Here is a 24,017-nt window from a genome sequence, read left to right as displayed (position 1 = left end):
TGGCCGATTTTTAATGATGTTTCTTTTGTTTCACAAGATCAAGCAGTGGATACTTCCTCTGTTTTAATGGTTTAGACAACCGAGGTCAAGAGTCTAGCTCTGTGGACTCAACTTGGTCACCGCTGCCTCGGTAGAGGTGACCTGACTTGTTTTATAACCAAGATGATCATTAATGATGTCCAATTTAAGGTCTTACGGGGCATTTGATAACAGGCTTTATTTATTCCCCAGCAGAAACTGATAAAATGTTTATGGCTAAACAGCAAGATATAAAGAATATACAAAATATTTTTTGGATTTATAATTTTTATAATTTATTTAGAAGAAAAATGCCTAGTTTCTTAGTACTGTATGTTAGGTTCTTTAGTTACTGCTTAGGAAGTCTTTTCCTTCCCATATGAACTAAGGTGAATGCCCATGTTTCATAAACTATACATCTAGGATATTCCAAGAGTCTCCTGCTATAAGGATTTAAAAAGTTACAAAGTTTTTCTAGCCAGAAATCTGGTTCTGAATGAATATGATATTTAATGAAGTGTATGTATTATAGATTTATTACTGAAGAGTAGATAGCTTGAATCTGCTGGACACTGCTTATACCATGAATTCTCTAAAAAAGTAATGGTTTTTCTAAATTCCATGATGAGCTTTTTTTGGTTTGTATTGTTAGGGTAATGTTAATGGAATTTGGTGCAGTTTGTCTTTACAAAGGTAGAATGAGTTGGAGAAGGTAGAATGAGTTGGAGAAGGTAGAATGAATTGGAGTGGTTGGAATCTAAATCCTTTGCCAATTTCTAACCAAATGAAAGTAATTTGCTAAATTTTTTCATATGTAGAATAGGAAAGTTACTAATATATGTTCCTACTAATAAGAAAGAATCACCAATTTTAGCTTCATATAACAATAATTTTTTAAATGTTTTATTTATTTTATTTATTTTTTTTAAAAGAGTTTATTTATTTATTTGACAGACAGAGATCACAAGTAGACAGAGAGGCAGGCAGAGAGAGAGGAGGAGGCAGACTCCCTGCCGAGCAGAGAGCCCAGTGCGGGCCTCGATCCCAGGACCCTGAGATCATGACCTGAGCTGAAGGCAGAGGCTTTAAACCACTGAGCCACCCAGGGCCCCCCCATATAACAATAATTTTATTATAATATTTACTTTCATCATTAAGGATAGTTGTTTTTGGGGGCGCCTGGGTGGCTCAGTGGTTTAAGCTGCTGCCTTCGGCTCAGGTCATGATCTCGGGATCCTGGGATCGAGTCCCGCGTCGGGCTCTCTGCTTGGCGGGGAGCCTGCTTCCTTCTCACTCTCTCTGCCTGCCTCTCTGCCTACTTGTGATTTCTCTCTGTCAAATAAATAAATAAATAAAATCTTTAAAAAAAAAAAAAAAAAAAAAAAAAGGATAGTTGTTTTTGGAGGGGGGGCTTTTTGTCTAGGAATGCCTGACATTTTCTTTATTGGGTGTATCAGGAAATAAAGAACTTTTCTTGAATATTTCTGACATGAATATGTTTCTGAGAAGTCAGTTTTTCAGCACTTTTAGCCTTATTTTGGAGAATAAGTTTTTAATTAGTGGAATACTAAAGAATGAATTTATGCTTTGTATTTAGCAAATACCTTTAGAACTATGTTATAAACTATGCCCTATAGAACATTAATTGTGGACTATGAAAGGGGATTAACATAGTACAACATATAGAAACTTGAAAGTAGCGGGGCGCCTAGGTGGCTCAGTCAGTTAAGCGGCTGCCTTTGGCTCACGTCATGATCCCAGGACCCTCGGATTGAGTTCCATGTCTGGTTCCCTGCTCAGCCGGGAGGCTGCTTCTCACTCTCCTGCTGCTGCTCCCCCTGCCTGCATTCTCTTGCATACGTGGTCTTTCTCTGTCTGTCAAGTAAATTAAAAAAAAAATCTTAAAAAAAAAAAATCAACTTGAATATAATGCTGTATTATTGGTTTCAAATAATAATAACCATTGTGTAACTTATTTATAATTTACATGTGGAAAGAAGGATGTGGGAGAAACATTTTTATAGAATTTACATTCCTAATTTTCCTTTTAGTTAAATCCTCTTGATTTATTTAAAATTACTTTATTTTGATAGGTGCCGAGGATGAAACGAGAATAGATATGCAGTATCCTGCTCAGTACAAAGGCCAAGACCTGTATTCACCGCAAGAGGATGAACAGTCACAGGGATGGGTGTCATGGGCCTGGTCATTTGTGCCTGCAATTGTGAGTTACGATGATGGTGAGGAAGACTTCCTTGGGAATGATCCTACATCAACTACGCATCAGCAAAAAGCACAGACTTTGAGGGATCCCATTGTGTCTATAGGATTTTACTGTACAAAGGCAACTGTGACTTTCAAAGTAGGTTTTCTCTTTTTTGCTGTCATATTTCTTTCAACTTTAATGCATAGATTTTGATTTCTGGAAAGGATATAGTTTAAAGTTTGTTTTACACTTAGTAGATGTAAGATAGTCTAGCAATCTTTATTTCATAAAATTGTGTTCCTTCATCTAGCTCTGAATTTTGATCTTTTTCTATCTTCCTTAAGCCTTTTCTACTTTATTATTATTATTAATTTTTATCAGTTTCATGGAAAGTTTCTCTTCCCACTGAATCTTCAAATTGGCAAACAAAGATGCCTTTATATTTCCATTAAAAAAGAATTGCAATAAAACCTCTCCCTTGAATTCATATATACCTCTACTTATTGTTTTTTTTTTTTTTTTTTTATTTGACAGAGAGAAATCACAACTAGGCAGAGAGGAGGAAGCAGGCTCCCTGCAGAGCAGAGAGCCTGATGCGGGGCTCGATCCCAGGACCCTGGGATCATGACCCGAGCAGAAGGCAGAGGCTTTAACCCACTGAGCCACCCAGGCGCCCCTACCTCTACTTACTGTTTGATCTCTGGCTCTTTCATTACAAAATTTCTTTAAAGCGCAGTTCACATAAAGTTTCACTCTTTCCTCACCTCTTTTACTCTTTGAGATAGTCTTATTTCTTTTCTAGGTCCTCATTTAACTTGGGTTTTCAGTAGTGTTTCACATACTTAGACTACTTTCTCCATTAATAAATACATGTAAAGTGTATAGTCAAAAGAGACTATATAATAGATATTTTCCAGTTAAAGAATCATAGAGTGAACACTTTAATTTTTTATATTAAGTTTTTAATTCCAGTTAGTTAACATATGGTGTTATATTAGTTTCAGGTGTACAGTAGAGTGATTCAGCCCTTCCATACATCACTCAGTGCTCATTACAAGTGCCCTTCATAATCCCTGTCATCTTTCTCACCCATCTTTTCACCACCTCTCCTCTGGTAACCATCAGTTTGTTCTACATAGTTAAGAATCTATATCTTGGTTTGTCTCTCTCTTTTCCCCCCCTTTGCTTGCTCGTTTACTCATATGTTGCTTAAAATCTACATAAGTGAAATCTCTGACTGGCTTATTTTGCTTAGCATTATACCCTCTAGTTCTGTTCATGTCATTGCAAATGGCACGATTTCATTCTTTTTTATGGCTGAACATTCCATTAGTCACGCAACACACACACACACACACACACACACACATATATTCTTGAACCTGCTTCCATAATTTAACTATTGTAAATAATGCTGCATTAAGCATAGAAGTGCATGTATCCCTTTGAATTAGGAGCACCCTTTTATTTTTTTATTTATTTTTATTTATTTGACAGAGAGAAATCACAACTAGGCAGAGAGGCAGGCAGAGAGAGAGAGGAGGAAGCAGGCTCCCCACGGAGCAGAGAGCCCGATGTGGGGCTCGATCCCAGGACCCTGAGATCATGACCTGAGCCGAAGGCAGAGGCTTTAACCCACTGAGCCACCCAGGCGCCCCAAGAGCACCCTTTTATTTTAAGAAATATAAAATTATTAGTACTTTGGCACCCCATGTGTGTTCTTGGATCATATATTGTCTTATTTCCCCCTCAGTTATAGCCCAAACTTAATTTCTAGTATTTATTTCTTGGCTTTTTGTTGATAATATTATCACACATGTAATATTCTTGAATGGTATCTAATTCATTCAATAAATACTACTGTCTTCTATGTGCCAGGCCCCGTTTTGTCTTTAAGGATACCCAGTGAACAGATGTGATAGATACCTCTTAAAATATAAATTGTCATTATAAGCAAGTAAGCTGCTTAGTATACCCATTTATGATAAGGGTTAAGTAGAAAAATAAAGAGGGGAGAGGAATAGTGAATGTGTCCATTGGATAAGAAGGTATTAAAGAATTTACAATTGGGTGATCAGGGGAGGCCTTAATAGGAAGGTGGACCTTTAAGCAAAGACTCATGAAAGAAAAAGCGGTGTATATACATAGGAATGAAATTCTAAGAATAGCAAATGTGAAGACCCCAAAGGTTCAAGGAATATTAAGGAAGCCAGTGGGGCCAGAGCAGAGTGGGCTAAAACGAGAATAGTATAAAATCAGATCAGAGAGGAGATGGAAGTGGGGAGAGATCCATAAATTGTAAAACTGTGTAGTTCATTTTAGGTTAGGGACTTTGTCATTAATCCTGGGTGAGATAAGAAGTTCTTGGACAATTTTTAGCATAGTAGTTACAGGATGATCTGAGTTATGTTTTAAACTGCATCACTCTGGTTACTGTGTTACGAATAGATTGTAGGGAGCAAAAGCAGAAATAAGATCAGAGTAGAGAGGATTTTGCAAGCAGGAGATAATGATTGCCAGACTAAGATGATAGCAAGGGGAGGTGGTGAAATGTGGCTGGATTTTGGATGTATTTTGAAGGTCAAGAGGACAGAACTTCATGATAGATTTTATTGTGAGACATAGATGAAGATGATCCAAGGATGGTTCCTGAGCAACTAGAAGAATTGAGGATGGATTTTTTGACATGAGGAGGACTGTGAGAGAGATAAAATCAGGAGTTTGGTTTTGGACAAGTTTAAGACGCCCACTGTGTATTGAAATACAGCTATTGGGTTTGATTAATGAATCTAGAGTTCAGATTAGAAGTTTGGTCTGGGTATATAAGGGAGAGTGAGGATTTTATTAAGATCAGAACCAGCATAGATATGTCTAAAAAGGAGAGGTTCTGGGGTCAAGTTTTGGGGCACTGTGATGTTAATTATTTGGAAAGAAAAGGCAGAAATAGCATGGGAAACTGAAAATAAGTTAGGCAGAAAACCAAGAGTGTCTATCTGGAAGCTGAGTGCCATAAATGTTTTAAAGTTGACAGAGTAGGTCATTTGTGAGAATGGATTATTGGATTTGGCATTGTGGGAATTCTTGGTGATCTTGACGGGAACAGGGATTTGACAGTCGTGGGATCTTAGGTGGAGTTGATTAAAAGCAAATGGGAACCCGGTGGAAATTTAAAATGGTGCAGTCACTGTGAAAAACAGTTTGGTGGTTCCTCAAAGCATTAAACTTAAAATCATATGACCCAGCAATTCTACTTGTAGGTGCATACTCAAAACAATTAAACTTTGCTCAAATAAATGTACACGAATGTTCATAAAATGAACATATGTGATATGAACAAAATATGAAATAAATATGAACAAAAATGTTCATATTTACGATGGCCAAAGAATTGAAACAGCTTGGGGCACCTGGCTGGCTCATTTGGTAGAGCATGGGACTCTTGACTCTTGAGCTCCACATTGGGTGTAGAGCTTACTTACACAAACAAAAACCCTTTAAAAAAAAAAAAAAAACGAACCAGAGCAACAACAACCCAAATGTCCCTTAGTGGATGAAAGAATAATGATAGCCTTTTCAGAAAATTGTTGGTATTCTTTTTTGGTAGTACACCAAACTCAGTCGGTGGTCATTTTTAAAAAGACCATTTGTATCTCCAACTCTAGGAAATTGCCAGTATGTATTCAACAAATAAATCCTCCATCCTTCTGCCTATCTCCTCATCTGCTTGCTGTCTTCCAAAATTTGGGGATCCTCTTTAGGATTTTATTTCTTCCATTTTATTTGTCTTTGTTGGATTATTATAGAGCCATTTTTCTGAAGGAGATAAACTCCTGAGTCCAGCTTGTGAAGCAGTGTTCTACGTATTATTCCAGGTACTGGAAATGTAGCATGTAGCACAGGAAAGAAAAAATCAGGTTTTTTGCTCTCATGGTGTTTTTAATTTGGCTTGGATTGTTTAACTTCTTGAAATAAACTTTTTAAATCAGTGGTAAAGGTATACAATTTATAACTACACCAGACAGTAGATTAAAAATATTTTAAATTAAGTAAATAGTCTTTAAAGACTTTTTTTTTTTTTTTAAAGATTTTATTTATTTATTTGACAGAGAGAGATCACAAGTAGGCAGAGAGGAAGCAGGCTCCCTGCGGAGCAGAGAGCCCGATGCGGGGCTCGATCCCAGGACCCCGAGATCATGACCTGAGCCGAAGGCAGCGGCTTAATCCACTGAGCCACCCAGGCACCCCTTTAAAGACTTTTCTAATTAAAATCATCAAGTATTTCCTAATATGACAAACCCTGAAAGATGTAGAAAATGAGTTTTAGCAAAAGTTGAGCTTGATTGACTTAAAAGATTTTTTTGGTAATAAAGTTGGAGCAAAAATGATGAAAAATTCATTAGCTGTGCTATTTTACATTTTTAAATTTTTCTATGGAACAAATTATTTCTTATTATAAATTTCATAATTGAAATTCATGGATCTAGCTTTTGCGAAAAGAATTATCAGTCTGTAAAATTAAAAATAAAACAAATCTTTACAATATATAATAGAGGGGAGCCTAGGTGGCTCAGTGGGTTAAAACCTCTGCCTTAAGCTCAGGTTATGATCCCAGGGTCCTGGGATCGAGGCCTGCATTGGGCTTTCTGCTCAGCAGGGAGCCTGCTTCCCTTCCTCTCTCTCTGCCTGCCTCTCTGCCTCCTTGTGATCTCTGTCAAATAAATAAATAAAATGTTGAAAAAATATATATATAATAGAAAAACTGGGGTGTCTGGATGTTGAAGTTGGTTGAGCATCTCACTTTTGGTTTTGGTTCAGGTCATGATCTCAGGGTCTTGGGGTGGAGCCCTGTGTTGGGTTCCACACTCAGTGTTGGAGTCTGCTTGAGATTCTCTCTCCCTCTCCCTTGGCCCCTCCCACTTGTGCTGTCTCTCTCTCTCTCAAATCTTTAAAAAAATGTGTGTGTGTGTGTGTGTGCGTGTGTGTGTATGTATATGTATGTATACACACACATGTACATATATAGCCAACCATTGCCAACTAATATCACATGTATTATCAATTTTATTTTTTTAATTTATTAAATTTTTTTTCATGATATTATCTCTGCATTTAATAGACGTTTTTGGCAATAATGATTTTAATTGCATTAATTAGGAGTGTATTCAAGCTTAAGTTCTAAAAGATATAAACATCTTAGTAACAGCAGCATGAATTAACGTCTTGTTGAGGACTTAAATTATACTTAAGAGTTTTCTTGGTGTAATTTTTTTTGAGTGTAGTTGATATACAATGTTACATTAGTTTCAGCTGTACAACATAGTGATTCCACATTTCTATACCTTATGGTATGCTCACCACAAGTGTAGTTACCATCTGGCACCATACAACGCTATTATAATGTCATTGACTATATTCCCTATGCTGTCTGTGCCTTTTATATTCCCATGACTTGTTCATTCCATACTGGAAGCCAGTATATCCTATACTTCTTCATCCATTTTGCCCATCCCTCTACACTCCTCCCCTCTTTACAACCATCAGTTTGTTGTCTGTATTTATTGGCCTGATGATTCTTTTTTGTTGTTTTTTTTCATTTGTTTTGCTTTATAGATTCCACATAAGAGTTAAATCATATGCTATATTGCCAGTTTTAGTTGATCCAAAAGAAGTTATTTTTAATCTAATTTTGTGAGGGAATTTAAGGATTGCTAGTAAAGTTCTGTCGTTCCTGGTGATTTTTGCATATTTTTGTTCAGTTTGAAATTATTCTGGTATATATCTGCTCATTGATGAGAATTGTATTAAACTGATTCAGAATAGTTTGTATTTATATATAAAACTTTTATAGACTTTTAGAGCAGTATTTGTCATTAGTTAATACATCTTTTAAAAAATTTAGAACATTTATGTTTCTAAAGTTTGTTTAAGGGAAATATGTTGAGATTTAGGAGGAAAACATTAGAATTCATTGTTCAGCTTGGATTCAAAGAATGTATGGAATTAATTTGTGGTTCATATTTTGGTCAGAAAATAAGGTCATGTTTCTACATTAGCATTCTGAACAGTTGATATCAATCCAACAAAAATCATGCCAAATTAAATGTAGCATTTAAAAAATCATGTTGAAGATTGTTCTTATAATGTTTGAGTCCTTTTAATCAATTAATTGCTTTTTCTGTACAATAATTGTAGACAGCTGAAGGGTGATCAAGTTTAAAATATTGAATTTTACTTGAGCATTTTATAGAATTGTACTTTAAAATAACAACATTGTGTATACCAGTTCTAGAAGCACCTAAAAAATAAGGGCTTGTATATAAACTTTTTGTTACAAAATATGAAAATAATTAGTTGATTTTAAGCATAAAGAAGTTATCATGCTTAAAATTAAAACTTTCTGGTTTAATAAGTTCTATTTGACTTAAGTTAAATACTTTTTTTTTTTAAATGTGATTTTTGACTTTGCCTTAATGTTTGAATAATACATCCATTTCACAAGAGTAAGGAAGGGTCTCATTAGTAAACATGGGCAGAATACCTTTGAAAAAATAAATACTTTGGAACAGTTTTAGGTTTACAGAAAACTTGCAACGTACGGAGAGTTCACATAGATTCCTTACTCAGTTTCTCCGTTGTTAACATCTTATACTATCATAGTACATGTGTCAAAACTAGGAAGCCAACACCGGTGCATTTCTGTTAAATTCCAAACTTTACTGAATTTCATAATGTTGTTTTCCGTAATATGATCCAAACCAGGATACCACATTGCATTTAGAAAAGTACATCTTAAAAAATAATTTATCTAAGTTTGTCTAGATATATACAAGTAATGTGTTGTAAGCTTGAGGGGTGCAAGGGTTGTTGTGGTTGTTGTTTTGGCAGCATCTAGATTAGTACTTGTTATGTAGCTGTCACTCATTAAGTATTTGCATGATCGAATGAGTCTGAGACACATACTTTTTTTCCCACCTATATAATTTTTTTATTAAATTAAAAATTTTTTTTTATAAACATAAAATGTATTTTTATCCCCAGGGGTACAGGTCTGAGAATCGCCAGGTTTACACACTTCACAGCAAGACACGTACTTTGAGAGTAAACACCCATGAACCTACTTCCCTCATATAGAGCTAGATGAAGTTTTGTTAAATTTATTTGTGGGTGTTATGTTTTGTTTTATTTTGTTTTGTCTTAGTTTTCTTTCTGATGAAAAATTTGGGAGAAATTTTGGAAATGAGTGAACTAACTCTGGTTGAATTTGTATGGTATATAAAATGAATAGAGGTTAAAACATGTAAATTTTTGACAGAATATATGAACTATATGAATTTTGGTAGAATATATGAATATATGAGACTGTTATAGCCATGTAGCTTTTACCTTTTAAGCAATATTGATATGATACAAAGATGTTAAAATATGATGGTATTTAAATTCTCTATTTGAGCTTACACTAGAATATTCAACCTTTATACCATGGATAATCTGTTACAGCTGTTTTTGTTGCACCTGTTTTCCTGCTTAATAATTAAATTTCCTGAATCCTAAAATTGGCCCTGTTTCCATCAATTCATCACAGTAATGACAGTTTATTGCTATCTAATCGTAATTTTACTTATTTAATATTCCTTTATTGTTTCTTAGCTCACTGAAATGCAAGCTGAGAGTAGTTATTATAGCCCTCAGAAAGTAAAATCCAGAGAAGTATTGTGTTGGGAACAAGAAGGAACTACAGTTGAGGTAAACTTTCAATGTCGAACATAGATATATTTAAAACTTTTTTGAATGGTCCTTATGTTAATATTTAGTAAATGCAGGCTTTTATCATAGTGGTGTGTTTTAAAATATATTCATGGTTTTTTCTATTTTAGTCATCAGTAGTATTGGGTTGAAATACTTACTACTTTAACAGATTCTACTATAACATGCAACATGAATTCTTTCATTTTTACATTTAACTTGTGTGAGCTCGTATGTATGTGTGGATTAATGTTCAGAAGGTGCCAGTCATTGAGGATACAGAGATAAGTAAGATGTTTCTTAATTTAGTAGGGTTTATGATCTGAGGAGAATAAATTTGGAAAGTCCATAATCCTAAAGAAGTTTCTACTAATTCAGTAATTCTACAAGGAAAGCCTGTAACTTTTTTGAGCCTGTAATATTTTTATGAAATTCAGATTCTTAGTTCTAATGTTTCCTTCCCCCTTACAGGCCCTTATGATGGGAGAGCCTTTCTTTGATTGCCAGATTGGTTTTGTAGGTTGCAGAGCCTTGTGCCTTAAAGGAATTATGGGTGTTAAAGATTTTGAAGAGAATATGAATAGAAGTGAAACTGTAAGTCAAATTCCCCCTCTTCCCCCCTTTTTTGGGATAGAATACAGGGATAATGAAGTGCTTATTGAAGTGTTTAACCATACCAAAAAATCTGTTAGACTACATATATCTTTGGCTTAAGAGAGGAACTTTACTGTTTTCCCCTGTAAGAAATTATAGAGCTCAGGGGAATTTAGAAAGTTGGTAGCACTTAACACCTGGACAGTAGTTCCAAATACTTTCCAATTCATAAATGTTTCTTCTTTCTTGTTTATGGCAGCTACTTGGAGTTCCTTTTTGGTTTGTTAAAATGTTCTTTGCCAAGATAGGCAGTGAAAATGGAGACAGCATTCCTTGTCTTTTTACAGGATTTAAAGTTGTAGTGATTTCTGTTGACTACGGAATGGGTGTTATAAAACCAAGGTTTTATTTTCTTTAACAGCTCAATGATTTTTCCTCCTGTTCAAAAATTTTGCATTTATTTTCAGGAAGCCTGTTTCTTTATTTGTGGTGAAAATTTGAGTATGAAAGGATTGACATATCTTACAAATTCATTGTTTGATTACCGAAGCCCAGAAAATAATGGTACTCGTGCTGAATTTATCTTGGATGCAGCTCATCATAAGGTCAGAGAATATATATTTGAGCCAATTTCTAGGCTGTGTTTAGGTGGACATTTTGTGTGAATACTTGTAATTGCCATTTTTCTTCTCAAGGAATACATTTGATGCTAATTGTTTATTGAAGCATTTAGAATATTTTTGTCCTGCTTCTATGTCTAGAGAAGTTTGATGAGTACACAAAGGTCTTTACTTCTGTATACTGTGTAGTCAGTTAGTTTGTTTATCCATTCCCAACTGTTAAAATAGTCATGGGGGAAACTTGTAGAACGATCTTTTAATTGCAGTTACTTTTGGATATGGGATTGATGGGAAGAGATGAATTTCACATTTTACTATGTATGTGTCTTACTGTTACTTGAATTTTACGTGTAAAATTAATGTACTTTTAGGGAATAAATTTAGAAATTCAAAAAAGGTTACCTGAAGATTAGTATAAAAGAATAAATAATACATATTTTAATGCTTTTTACTACATTTACTTTTGTAAAGCATTTAATTTTAATTTGCGTATTTCCATATCTTTTAAATATTTTAGGTATATCTTTAGTATTTGAGTTTCATATAAGCATACTGGAATATGTAAGGTTTAAATGTATTTGAGAGTTTACACTGGACAGTTTTGTGATGGTCACAGGTGTACTATCCTATTCCATTATAGGTATTCATTAACCAGACATTACTGATAAAGTGGTCAAAATGTCTAGTAGAATTATGGATGCTTTCTTGTGTTGTCTTTAGTAGAGTTAACATTACCTTTTTTAGAAATGAATTCTTTGGATAGCCTCTGTTCTTTTGTTTTGGTAATCCTTTGAGTTGATATATGAGTTCTATATAAAGATGTATGTTTGATTCTTGACTTATCAGGCTTTAAACTCAGTCTCTTTGATACAATGTGTGTTCTGTTTGTTTTCCTTGTGCCGGCAGGAGACATACACTGAGATAGCTGGAATGCAAAGGTTTGGGGCTTTTTACATGGATTACCTGTATACAATGGAGAACATCAGTGGCAAAGGTACTAGCTTCTTTCCTTTATGTTTGCTTTTCCTTGAACAACAGAAACAAAAGACTCTTCAGGATCAGTTGGTCCTTGACCAGCTATAATCTGTTACATCAGCTTTGCCTTCTGTTACTTTGGAGAATGGTGTAATTATAATAGCATGTTATAATTTTCTTAGACACTTAGATTCTTAGTCCTTTCTTTGTGTAGTTGATTGAGAAGACATTTTATATAACCAACCAGATTTAGTTCTATTATGTACCAAATATTAACATTTTGATACATCAGATTTCATGTTTCATTAAGTTGTCAAAAAGCATAAAAATTTCCCTTTCTGTATTAAATACATTTCAAAGGTTATGTAGATCTTTTTATTAAAAAAACTTGTTTTGGGGCGCCTGGGTGGCTCAGTGGGTTAAAGCCTCTGCCTTTGGCTCAGGTCATGATCCCAGGGTCCTGGGTTCGAGCCCCATGTCCGGCTCTCTGCTCCGCAGGGAGCCTGCTTCCTCCTCTCTCTCTGCCTGCCTCTCTGCTTAGTTGTGATTTCTCTCTGTCAAATAAATAAAATATTTAAAAAAAAAAACAAAAAAAACTTGTTTCAAGCAGAATAGTGGAAGTAAATTCTTTTGGAGATTATGAATATAGTCTTATATGTTTTATGAGCAATCATATGTTTTTAAAAATTTTATTGATACTTTACATGTTCATTAGTATACTCTATTGTGCTTATTCTCATCTTTTTTCATATTGGAACCTTATGAAAATAGGTTTATCCTTTTTTGTTAATTTTTCATATATTAATGATTTTTATGTGTTAGATGATGAGTTTGATATAGTGAATGCTAAGAAGACCAAAGCATTTTTTAGGAAACTAATAGGTAGTGTTTATACACTTGAGTAAATGATTATAATATAGCACATTAAGGACAATAATTAAAGTGGAGAGCTAAGAGAGGTCTAGGTCAGAAAGTGACTACTTTTATGGGTTGGGTTAAAGACTTCACAAAGGAGTTGATCATGAAAAATCATTACGTTTTGTTAGATGAAAACAGAAAGAGCAGTAACTTTCTGCTTCCTCCTTTTGTAATAGATTTCTAAGTATTGGTATTCTCATTGATCAAACCTTGGGTTTACTTCTTTCCCTAAACTCTTTGCTGACGTTCTCTCATTCTTTTCCATTGATTTGGTACCTTTTATATGTTGTTGATGCACATATTTATAATTTTAGTCCAGATTTCCTTCATTTAGAATTAAATATACATTGCATATTTGTTATTTTTACTTCTTTATGTGTCTCACAGATATTTCAAAACTGAATATGTTCAAATAGAAATATTAAAATCCTTATGACTGTCCACTGCCTTCTGCTTTTCCCTTAGTTTCAATATTCTTGTCTTGGAAAATTGTCCTTCTGTATTCTGGTTGCTCAAGCTAGAAACCTAGGAATCATTGTGGCACACTTCTCTTCTAGCTTCTAGTCCATCAACACATTTTTGTCACATTTCATCTACAGGTGGTCAGACTTCTTGTAAATGCCACTGTTACTACTCTCTTCTGGTCTGTTGTCCTCTCTACATTTTAATAGCTTTTTACTGGTATCCGTCTCCCCATGCTTTCAGATTAGTTTAATTCTGTCCTTCAAACACTCACTCACTGACTTTGCATTGCTTTATTTAAAAATAATGTTTAAATTGTGTACCAGATTTTGGTCTTGAGTTACTTGGAGGATAGTGATAACCACTAAGGAATATAGATACTACTAGGATTTTTGGAGGAAAAGATGTGTTTGTAGGTACCTGTGGACATTGAGGTAGAGATATTCAGTAACCAATTACATATAGGAAAGGGCAACTAAGAACTTCACAAATTGTTATAGTGTCGTAGTTACCAAATATAGGATGGTAGGTTTCATCTGGTTCAGTATGAAGTCTTCTTCTTCTTTTCTTTTTTTTTTTTTTTAAAGATTTTATTTATTTATTTAACAGAGAGAGAGAGATCCCAAGTAGGCAGAGAGGCAGGCAGAGAGAGAGGGGGGAAGCAGGCTACCCGCTGAACAGAGAGCCCAATGTGGGGCTCGATCCTAGGACCCTGGGATCATGACCTGAGCAAAGACAGAGGCTTAACCCACTGAGCCACCCAGGTGCCCTCAGTATGAAGTCTTCTGCATGTGTTATGGATTCCATGTCTTGTGAGGAGGTGGAATATCAAGTAGTTGTCCTTCAGGGGAAGGAAAAAAGCACTAAAATTTATTTTGTGCATATGTTGCTTCTATACTTTCTAAAAGATAGAAGCATAGTTTTTACTTGCTTATATATGTTCAGTGTGAGAAACTGGTAATTGGTTAATTTTAAAATTTTTCATTTCCAAGAATAGGATACAATGTTACAAATATTTTAGTCCTTAACTTTTTTCCAACAACTATTAGATTATAACATACAAACCGGAAAGTTATATGTTTATATACGGAATAACAAAGAATTGTAATGGAAATACCTGTGTGTAATAATTTATTTTTTGTCTGTGTCCTGAGACCAAAGACTAAACTGAAATCCTTTGAAATTATAGAAAAATAATTTTGAAAAATACCTTTTGAAAAAGTTATTAGCAAGTGTGGATACAGGGGCATCTAGGTGGCTCAGTTGGTTAAGCATCTGCCTTTGGGTTAGGTCGTGATCTCAGGGTCATGGGATCGAGCCCTGCATCAGGCTCTCTGCTCAGCGGGGAGTCTGTTGCTCCCTCTCCTTCTGATCTTCCTCCCTGCTTATGCTCTCTCTCTGTCTCAAATAAATAAATAATTTCTTAAAAAGTATGGATACAGAACTTTTGTGTTTAAATGGGCCTTCCTAGATTCTAAAGGTATTAAGTGCTAGGAAGCCTTACTTGCCTATTTCTGTTTGAATAAATAAAGTGGCTTAAGAATTAGAAATTACCAACCTGAGGAGTCCAAGGTGATGGAGGAGTAAGAGACTGTAGTTTTGTCTGGTCCCAGGAGTTCAGCTTAGATAGCTTTGAAATCATTCTGAACACCTGCAAACATAACTGGAGATCTAAAAAAAGAATAGCTGCCCCTCTACAAATAGAAAAGCAAACACTTTCTGCAAGAATGACAAGATAGAAAAACCACCTCAGAAAAGAGGACAAGAGGGAGCACTGCCTGCCAGGGACCTAATCAGTATAGATATAAGCAAGATGTTGGAACTAGAGTTCAGAATAACAATGATAAAGATAACTAGCTGGGCTTGAAAAAAGCATAGAGGACACTAGAGAATCCCTTTTGGGAGAAATAAAAGAACTAAAATCTAATCAAGTTGAGATCAGAAAGGATGTTAATGACATGCAATAAAAATTGGAGGCTTGAACTCCAATTCTGAGGCAGAAGAGAGAATTAGTTATATAGAAGACTAAATGATAGAGAATGAAGAAGCTGAGAGGAACACCTTGGTGGCTCAGTCATTTAAACATCTATTTTCAGCCCAGGTCATAATCCCAGGGTTCTGGGATCAAGTTCTGTATCAGGGTCTTGCTCAGCATGGATCCTGCTTCTCCCTCTGCTTGCTGCTCACCCTACTTGTGTGCTCTATTGTTCTCTCTGACAATTAAATGTATAAAATCTTAAAAAAAAAAAAACCAAGGTGAAGAAAGAGAAAGAAACAACTACTGGATCATGAAGGGAGAATTCAAGAGACAAGTGATACCAGAAAGTGAAACAATAGAGTAATTGGGATCCAGAAGGTGAGGAAAGAGAGAGTGGGGTAGAAGGTATATTGGAGCAAATTATAGTGGAGAACTCCCTAACTGGGGGTAGGAAACAGGCATTCAAGTTCAGGAGGCACAGAGTACCCCTCTCAAAAGCAATAAAAATAGATCAACACCTCAATATATAATAGTGAAACTTGCAAATCTCAGAGACAAAGAGAAAATCCTAAAAGCAGCTCGGGACAAGAAGTCCATAACCTACAAGAGTAGAAACATTAGACAGGCAGCAGACCTCTCCTCAGAGACTTGGGAGGCCAGAAAGGACTGACATGATATATTCAGGATGCTAAATGAGAAAAAAACACTTTATCCAGCGAGGGTGTCATCAAAATAGAAGGAGAAATCAAAAGCTTCCAGGACAAACTAAAATAATTTATAATAACTAAACCAGCCCTGAAAGAAATATTAAAGGGGATCCTTTAAGTGATCAGAGAGCCCAAAAGTAACATAGACCAGAAAGGAACAGAGACAATATACAAAAACAGTGACTTTATAGGTAATAAAGTGGCACTAACTTCCCATCAGTAGTTACTCTGAATGTGAATGACTAAATGCCCCAATCAAAAGACACAGGGTGTCAGATTGGATAAAAAAGCAAGACCCATCATATGCTATCTGCAAAAGACTCATTTTAGACCCACAGACACCTCCAGATTGAAAGTGAAGGGGTGGAAAACCATTTATCATGCTAATGGACATGAAAATAAAGCTGGGATGGCAATCCTTATATCAGACAAATTAGATTTTGAACAAAAGACTGTAGTAAGAGATGAGGGACACTGTATCATAATTAAAGGGTCTATCCAACAAGATCTAACAAGTGTAAACATTTATGTCCTTAACATGGGAGCAGCCAATGACATAAACCAATCAATAACAAAATTAAATAAACACATTGATAATAATATAATAATAGTAAAGGACTTTAACACCCTCCTCACTGCAGTGGACAGATCATCTAAGCAGAAGATCAACAAGGAAACAAGGGCTTTGAATGACACACTGGATCAGATGGATTCAGGACATTTCAACCTAAAGCGACAGAATACACATTTTTCTCAAGTGCACATGGAACATTCTCCAAAATAGACCACATCCTGGGTCACAGATCAGGTCTCAATTGGTACCAAAAGATCTCCAGAATAGATCACATCTTGGGTCACAGATCAGGTCTCAGCTGGTACCAAAAGATCATCCTCTGCATATTTTCAGACCACAGTGCTTTGAAACTTGAACTCAATGACAAGAGGACATTTGGAAAGAACTCAAATACATGGAGGCAAAAGAACATCCTAAATGGGTCAACCAGGAAATTAAGGAAGAATTAAAAAAATTCATGGGAACAAATGAAAATGAAAACAAAATGCTCCAAACCTTTGGGATGCAACAAAGGTGGTCCTAAGAGGGAAGTATGTAGCAATACAAGCCTTTCTTAAGAAACAAGAAAGGTCTCAAATAAAAAACCTAACCCTACACCTAAAGGAGCTGGAGAAAGAACTGCAGATGAAGTCTAAACCCAGCAAGAGAAGAGAATTAAGAAAGATTAGAGCAGAAATCAATGAAATAGAAACCAAAAGAACAGAACAAATCAATGAAATTAGAAGCTGATTCCTCGAAAGAATTAATAAGATTGCTAAACCCCTAGGCAGACTTATCAAAAAGAAAAGAGAAAGAACCCAAATAAATAAAATAATGAGTGAAAGAGGAGAGACTATTACCAACGCCAAACAAATGCAAATAATTATAAGAACATATTTTGAGCAACTATATTCCAACAAATTAGGCAGGCTGGAAGAAATGGGTTCATTCCTAGAGATGTATAAACTACCAAAACTGAAATGGAAAGAAATACAAAACCTTAATGGACTCATAACCTGCAAGGAAATTTAAGCAGTAATCAAAAATTCCACAACAAACAAGAGCCTAGGGCTGGATGGTTTCCCAGGGGAATTCTACCAAAAATTTAAATAATACCTGTTCTTCTGAAGCTCTTTCAAAAAACAGAAATAGAAGAAAAACTTCTAAACTCTATGAGGCCAGGATTACCTTGACCCCGCAAACCAGACAAAGACCCCACCAGAAAGAATTACAGACCAATATTCCTGATGAACGTGGATGCAGAATTCTCACCAAAATACTAGCCAGTAGGATTATTAAATCCTACATTAAAAGGGTTATTCACCACAACCAAGTGGAATTTATTAAAAGGGTTATTCACCACAACCAAGTGGAATTTATTCCCATGCTACAAGGGTGGTTCAACATCCACAAATCAATCAAAATGATACACTACATTAATAAAAGAAAGGACAAGAACAGTATGGTCCTCTCAATAGATGCAGATAAAGCATTGACAAAGTACAGCATACTTACTTGATTAAAACTCTTCATAGTGTAGGCATAGAGGGAACATATCCCAATATCATAAAAGCCATGTATCAAAAGCTCACAGAGAATCTTGTTCTCAGTGGAGAAAAGCTGATAGTTTTTCCCCTAAGGGCAGGAACACACAGGGATGTCCATTCTCACCAGTGTTGTTCAACATAGTACTAGAAGTCCTAGCTTCAACAGTCAGATAACAAAAAGAAACAAAATTCATCTGAGTGGGCAGAGAAGTCAGACTCTCACTCTTCACAAACGACATGGTATTCTATGTGGAAAACCCAAAAAACTCCTGCCCAGAATTACTAGAACTTGTACAGGAATTCAGCAAAGTGGCAGGATATAAAATCAATGCACAGAAATCAGCTGCAATTCTATATACTAACAATGAGACAGAAGAAAGAGAAATTAAGGAGTCAATCCCATTTACAATTACAAAATCGCCAAACCCATGAGGTACCTCGGAATAAACCTAACCAATGAGGCAAAGGATCTGTACTCAGAAAACTAAACAGCAGTCATCAAAAAAATTGAGGAAGACACAAAAAATGGAAAAATGTTCCATGCTCATGGATTGGAAAAACATATTGTTAAAATATCTTTGCTGCCTAGAGCAATCTATGCATTCAATGCAGTCCTTATCAAAGTACTGTCAACTGTTTTCACAGGGCTGTAACAAATACTAAAATTTGTATGGAGTCAGAAAAGTCCCTGAGTGGCCAAAGGAATGTTGAAAAAGAAAACCAAACCTGATGGCATCACAATTCTGGACTTCGAGCTCTATTACAAAGTTGGAATCATCAAGACATTATGTTACTGGCACAAAAACAGCCACATAGATCAATTGAACAGAATAGAGAATCCAAAAATGGGCCTTCGGCTTAATGGTCAACTAATCTTCGACAGAGCAGGAAAGAATATCCAATGGAAAAAGGACCTTTCTCTTTAACAAATAGTGTTGGGAAATTGGACAGCCACATGCAGAAGAATGAAACTGGACTTTTCTTTTGCTATATATAAAAATGGACTCAAAATGGATGAAAGACCTAAAAGTGAGATAAGAATCCATCAAAATCGTAGAAGAGAACACAGGCAGCAACCTCTGTGACCTCATCTACATCAACTTCTGGCTAAACATGTTTCTAAAAGCAAGGGAAGCAGGGAAAAAATGAACTATTGGGACTTGATCAAGATAAAAAGCTATTGTACAGCAAAGGAAACAGTAGAAAAAACCAAAAGACAACCTACAGAATGGGAGAAGATACTTACAAATGTCTTACCAGGTAAAGGGCTACTACCCAAAATGTATAAAGAACTTCTCAAACTCAACACCCAAAGAACAAAAAATCCAGTCAAGAAATGGGCAGAAGATGTGATCAGGCATTTCTCCAAAGAAGACCTACAAATGGCCAACAGACACATGAAAAAATGCTCCACATCACTTGGCATCAGGGAAATACAAATCAAAACCACAGGGAGATAACCCCTCAAACTGGTGAGAAGGGCCAAAATTAACAAGGCAAGAAACAACAGATGTTGGTGAGGATGTGTAGAAAGTGGAACCCTCTTATATTATTGGTAGGTATGTAGGCATACAGGAACTCTAGGAAACACTATGGAGGCTCCTCAAAAAGTTCTAAATAGAGCTACCCTATGGCACAACAGTTACACTATTAAGGATTTACCCCAAATATACAAAAGTAGTAATCTGAAGGGCCAGCTGAACCCCCCCCACACACAATGGAATACTACTCAGCCATCAAAAAAATGAAATCTTGCCATGTGCAATGACGTGGATGGAACTAGAGAGTATTATGCTAACTGAAATAAGTCAGAGAAAGACAATTATAGAATTTCACTCGTGGAATTTAAAAAACAAAACAGGATCATAGGGAAAGAAAGGGAAAAACAACATGAAATCGGAGAGGGAGACAAACAATGAGAGACTCTTAATTATAGGAAACAAACTGAGGGTTGATGGAGGGGAAGGGGGATGGGGAATGGGGTACCTGGTGACACAATGTTCCTATGTCAGTTGTATCTCAGTAAAGCTAAAAAAAATTAGAAATTACCATATGTCGTCATTTATAACGTGGAGTTGTATATTAAGAACAAATCTCTAATGTATGGAGTATACATATTAGTTAAGGAGAAATACCCGTAGATAGAGCCAGTATTTTTTTAGAAGGTAGCCCTTGGTTTTCACCTCAGTATATGGGTAGATAAGGGATTGAAGAATTTGGGTTTTGTATCATGTAGCATGGTCATAGTAATTTTATTCTAGAAAAAGTTTAAAGCAGGTAAAACCTATTGTTGTCTTCCATGATCACTATACAACTGTCACAGTGCCCTGTGAACATTTTTTCAGCAAAATTTCCAAGATAAAATAGTAAAATGCAATTTCCTCTACTCATCCTTCCTAATTAACATCATAGTATTGTGTATAGAATTATTGGATATTAGCCAGTTGGATTTTAGAGACTAATTTTCTAAGAATGACCATTTAAATTTTGTTGCACTTCTTGTAACATTAAATAGATTATGGGAGTAATTGTTACTTGAAGCAATTTTTTTTGTTAATAATCACCATCTCATTTGTGTAGAGAAAAAATATAGATTAACAGTGTTCTGTGTATTCAGTCAATGGAGAATTTTTTTTTTTTAAAGATTTTATTTATTTATTTGACAGAGAGAGAGAGAGATCACAAGTAGGCAGAGAGGCAGGCGGAGAGAAAGGGGGAAGCAGGCTCCCAGCTGAGCAGAGAGCCCAATGTGGGGCTTGATCTCAGGACCCTGAGACCATGACCTGAGCCAAAGGCAGAGGTGTAACCCACTGAGCCTCCCAGGCACCCCTGGAGAACTGGTTTTAAGGCATTAACCTATAAGCTAAAAAGAGAAGAGTAATATTACAATTGGTGTATCTGATTGTTTAAAATATTAATATGAGATGTGGTTTCTTATAGGTTCTGCAAATCAACAAGACTTTTCTTCAGGAAAAAGTGAAGATATGGGAACAGTTCAGGAGAAATCTACAAAAAGCCTTGTTATAGGTCCTCTTGATTTTCGTTTGGATAGCAGCGCAGTACATAGAATTTTGAAAATGATTGTTTGTGCCTTGGAACATGAATATGAGCCATATAGTGGGCTAAAACCAGGTTTGTTTTTGTCCTCATTTTGAATCTCTTGCTAGTTGATCTGAATGATTATATAACCCAGTTTGTTGTGGTTTGCTAAATTATACTTTTTGTGTGTAATTTGCCTGTCTGATTTTCATGTATTTAGTTGTATGTAGAAGTTATGGGAGAGGTCAAGATTTGGAAATTATTTACATAAGTACTTTATTTACCAGTATTTGTCAGGATTTTATTTCCACACTTTTGGATACTTTTCCTAATGTATATTCCTGAAATATCATTTTCTCACTTCGTGGTTTCTGAAGAGCAGACATGAAGATGGAGTCTGAACATACAAACTTAGATTCAAGGAGACATAGCTCTTACTGGTAAAAAACATTTTGTTGCTTACCTAATTTTTTCAATGTAGCATGAAGCTGTCAGAGTTTCCTAAAATACAAATTTATTTTTTATACAATAAAGCACTCTCTATTAGGACATAATAGCATGTAAAAGAACCCCTATGGCATTAAACTATGGCTTGAATTCTGACTCCTGCTTTTAATGTTAGGAAATTTAAGTAACATCACTGATTTTTCATTTCTCTATCTTAGTAATGAGTTTAATTATTGGGCTAGTGATGGTTCAATTATCTACTCAATATCTATTATTCTCTTATTTTATAGAAAAAGAAGTCTCTATGATAGCAGTTCTTTTTTTAAAAAATTTTTATTTATTTATTTGACAGAGATCACAAGTAGGCGGGTGGGGGGGGGGGGGCGGGCAGGGGAAGCAGGCTTCTCACTGAGCAGAGAGCCTGATGCGGGGCTCAATCCCAGGACCCTGGGATCATGACCTGAGCTGAAGGCAGAGGCTTAAGCCACTGAGCCACTCAGGTGCCCCCTATAATAGCAGTTCTTATGATAAAATTAAAGATAACACATTCCAAGTATAGTCACAGGACTCGAGGTTGTGACTACTGGGATGGGAGCAGAACTTTAGTTAAGTGAATTTTGGGGCTGTGACTTTAAAAGGAAATACACATACCTTCCTTTTTTTTTCTTTACCCTTCCTTCTGGGTGGAAATAAATTATAATGGCAGGAGCTGGAGCTGCCGTCTTTGACCCTGAAATGAAAGTTGCATGCTGAGGATAATAGCAACAAGATAGCAAGAACCTGGGTCTTTGGTAGCATGGTAGCACTGTCATCTCTTTAGACTTAGATTGTTATATAAAATAAATTTCTGCTGTTGAAACTTTATTTTACTGTTACCTAAGTATTACACTGGTAGGACCAACTACCAAAGATCAGTGCATGTAAATAGCATGCAACATTGTGTCTAGTGCATTAGAAGTGCTCTTGACATGTTTCTGTAGTCATTTCTTATACTTTGCTTGCATGCCTACTTCATCCCAGACAGTCATAAAAGGGCTAGAATAGTATGTATGAGATGGTTAAAATAAAAGACAGTGACAGGAGTGTCGAGTCAAGATGGCGGAGAAGTAGCAGCCTGAGACTACATCAGGTAGCAGGAGATCAGCTCGATAGCTTATCTAAACATTGCAAACACCTACAAATCCAACGGGAGAGCGAAGAGAAGAAGAACAGCAACTCTAGAAACAGAAAATCAACCACTTTCTGAAAGAACCTGTTTTTATCCCCTTTCTCCCCCCCACAATTTGGGGTCTCTTCTGATTTGGTTACAGTGCATTTTTCCGGGGTCTTTGCCACCCTTTTAGTAGTTTATTTGCTCCTTCATATCCTCTTATCTGGACAAAATGACAAGGCGGAATAAATCACCACAAACAAAAGAACAAGAGACAGTACCGAAGGCTAGGGACCTAATCAACACAGACATGGGTAATATGTCAGATCAAGAGTTCAGAATGACGATTCTGAACATTCTAGCCGGGCTCGAAAAAGGCATGGAAGATATTAGAGAAACCCTCTCTGGAGATATTAAAGCCCTTTCTGGAGAAATTAAAGAACTAAAATCTAACCAAGTTGAAATCAAAAAAGCTATTAATGAGGTGCAATCAAAAATGGAGGCTCTCACTGCTAGGATCAATGAGGCAGAAGAAAGAATTAGTGATATAGAAGACCAAATGACAGAGAATAAGGAAGCCGAGCAAAAGAGGGACAAACAGCTACTGGACCATGAGGGGAGAATTCGAGAGATAAGTGACACCATAAGACGAAACAACATTAGAATAATTGGGATTCCAGAAGAAGAAGAAACAGAGAGGGGAGCAGAAGGTCTATTGGAGAGAATCATTGGAGAGAATTTCCCTAATATGGCAAAGGGAACAAGCATCAAAATCCAGGAGATGCAGAGAACCCCCCTCAAAGTCAACAAGAATAGGTCCACACCCCGTCACCTAATAGTAAAATTGACAAGTCTTAGTGACAAAGAGAAAATCCTGAAAGCAGCCCGAGAAAAGAAGTCTGTAACATACAATGGTAAAAATATTAGATTGGCGGCAGACTTATCCACAGAGACCTGGCAGGCCAGAAAGAGCTGGCATGATATATTCAGAGCACTCAACGAGAAAAACATGCAGCCAAGAATACTCTATCCAGCTAGGCTATCATTGAAAATAGAAGGA

General features: G+C 35.9%; 1 protein-coding gene across 4 annotated transcripts in view; it reads left to right on the top strand.

Annotated features, from left to right (window-relative positions):
• The window catches only part of VPS13B (vacuolar protein sorting 13 homolog B), an 811,037-nt gene that overhangs the window by 91,543 nt on the left and 695,477 nt on the right, over positions 1-24,017 (top strand). For all 4 annotated transcript variants that reach the window (XM_045996973.1, XM_045996994.1, XM_045997018.1 and 1 more), the window contains exons 8-13: positions 2,112-2,380; positions 9,872-9,967; positions 10,439-10,561; positions 11,029-11,166; positions 12,088-12,175; positions 21,262-21,453. In XM_045996973.1, coding sequence (XP_045852929.1) covers positions 2,112-2,380; positions 9,872-9,967; positions 10,439-10,561; positions 11,029-11,166; positions 12,088-12,175; positions 21,262-21,453 — 906 coding nt within the window. The remainder of the gene's footprint in view (positions 1-2,111; positions 2,381-9,871; positions 9,968-10,438; positions 10,562-11,028; positions 11,167-12,087; positions 12,176-21,261; positions 21,454-24,017) is intronic.

This window comes from Meles meles, chromosome 1, assembly GCF_922984935.1.
Source record: "Meles meles chromosome 1, mMelMel3.1 paternal haplotype, whole genome shotgun sequence".
Lineage (NCBI taxonomy): Eukaryota > Metazoa > Chordata > Mammalia > Carnivora > Mustelidae > Meles > Meles meles.
Note: the sequence above shows the minus strand (reverse complement) of the source record. Positions and strands in the feature narration are given on the sequence as shown.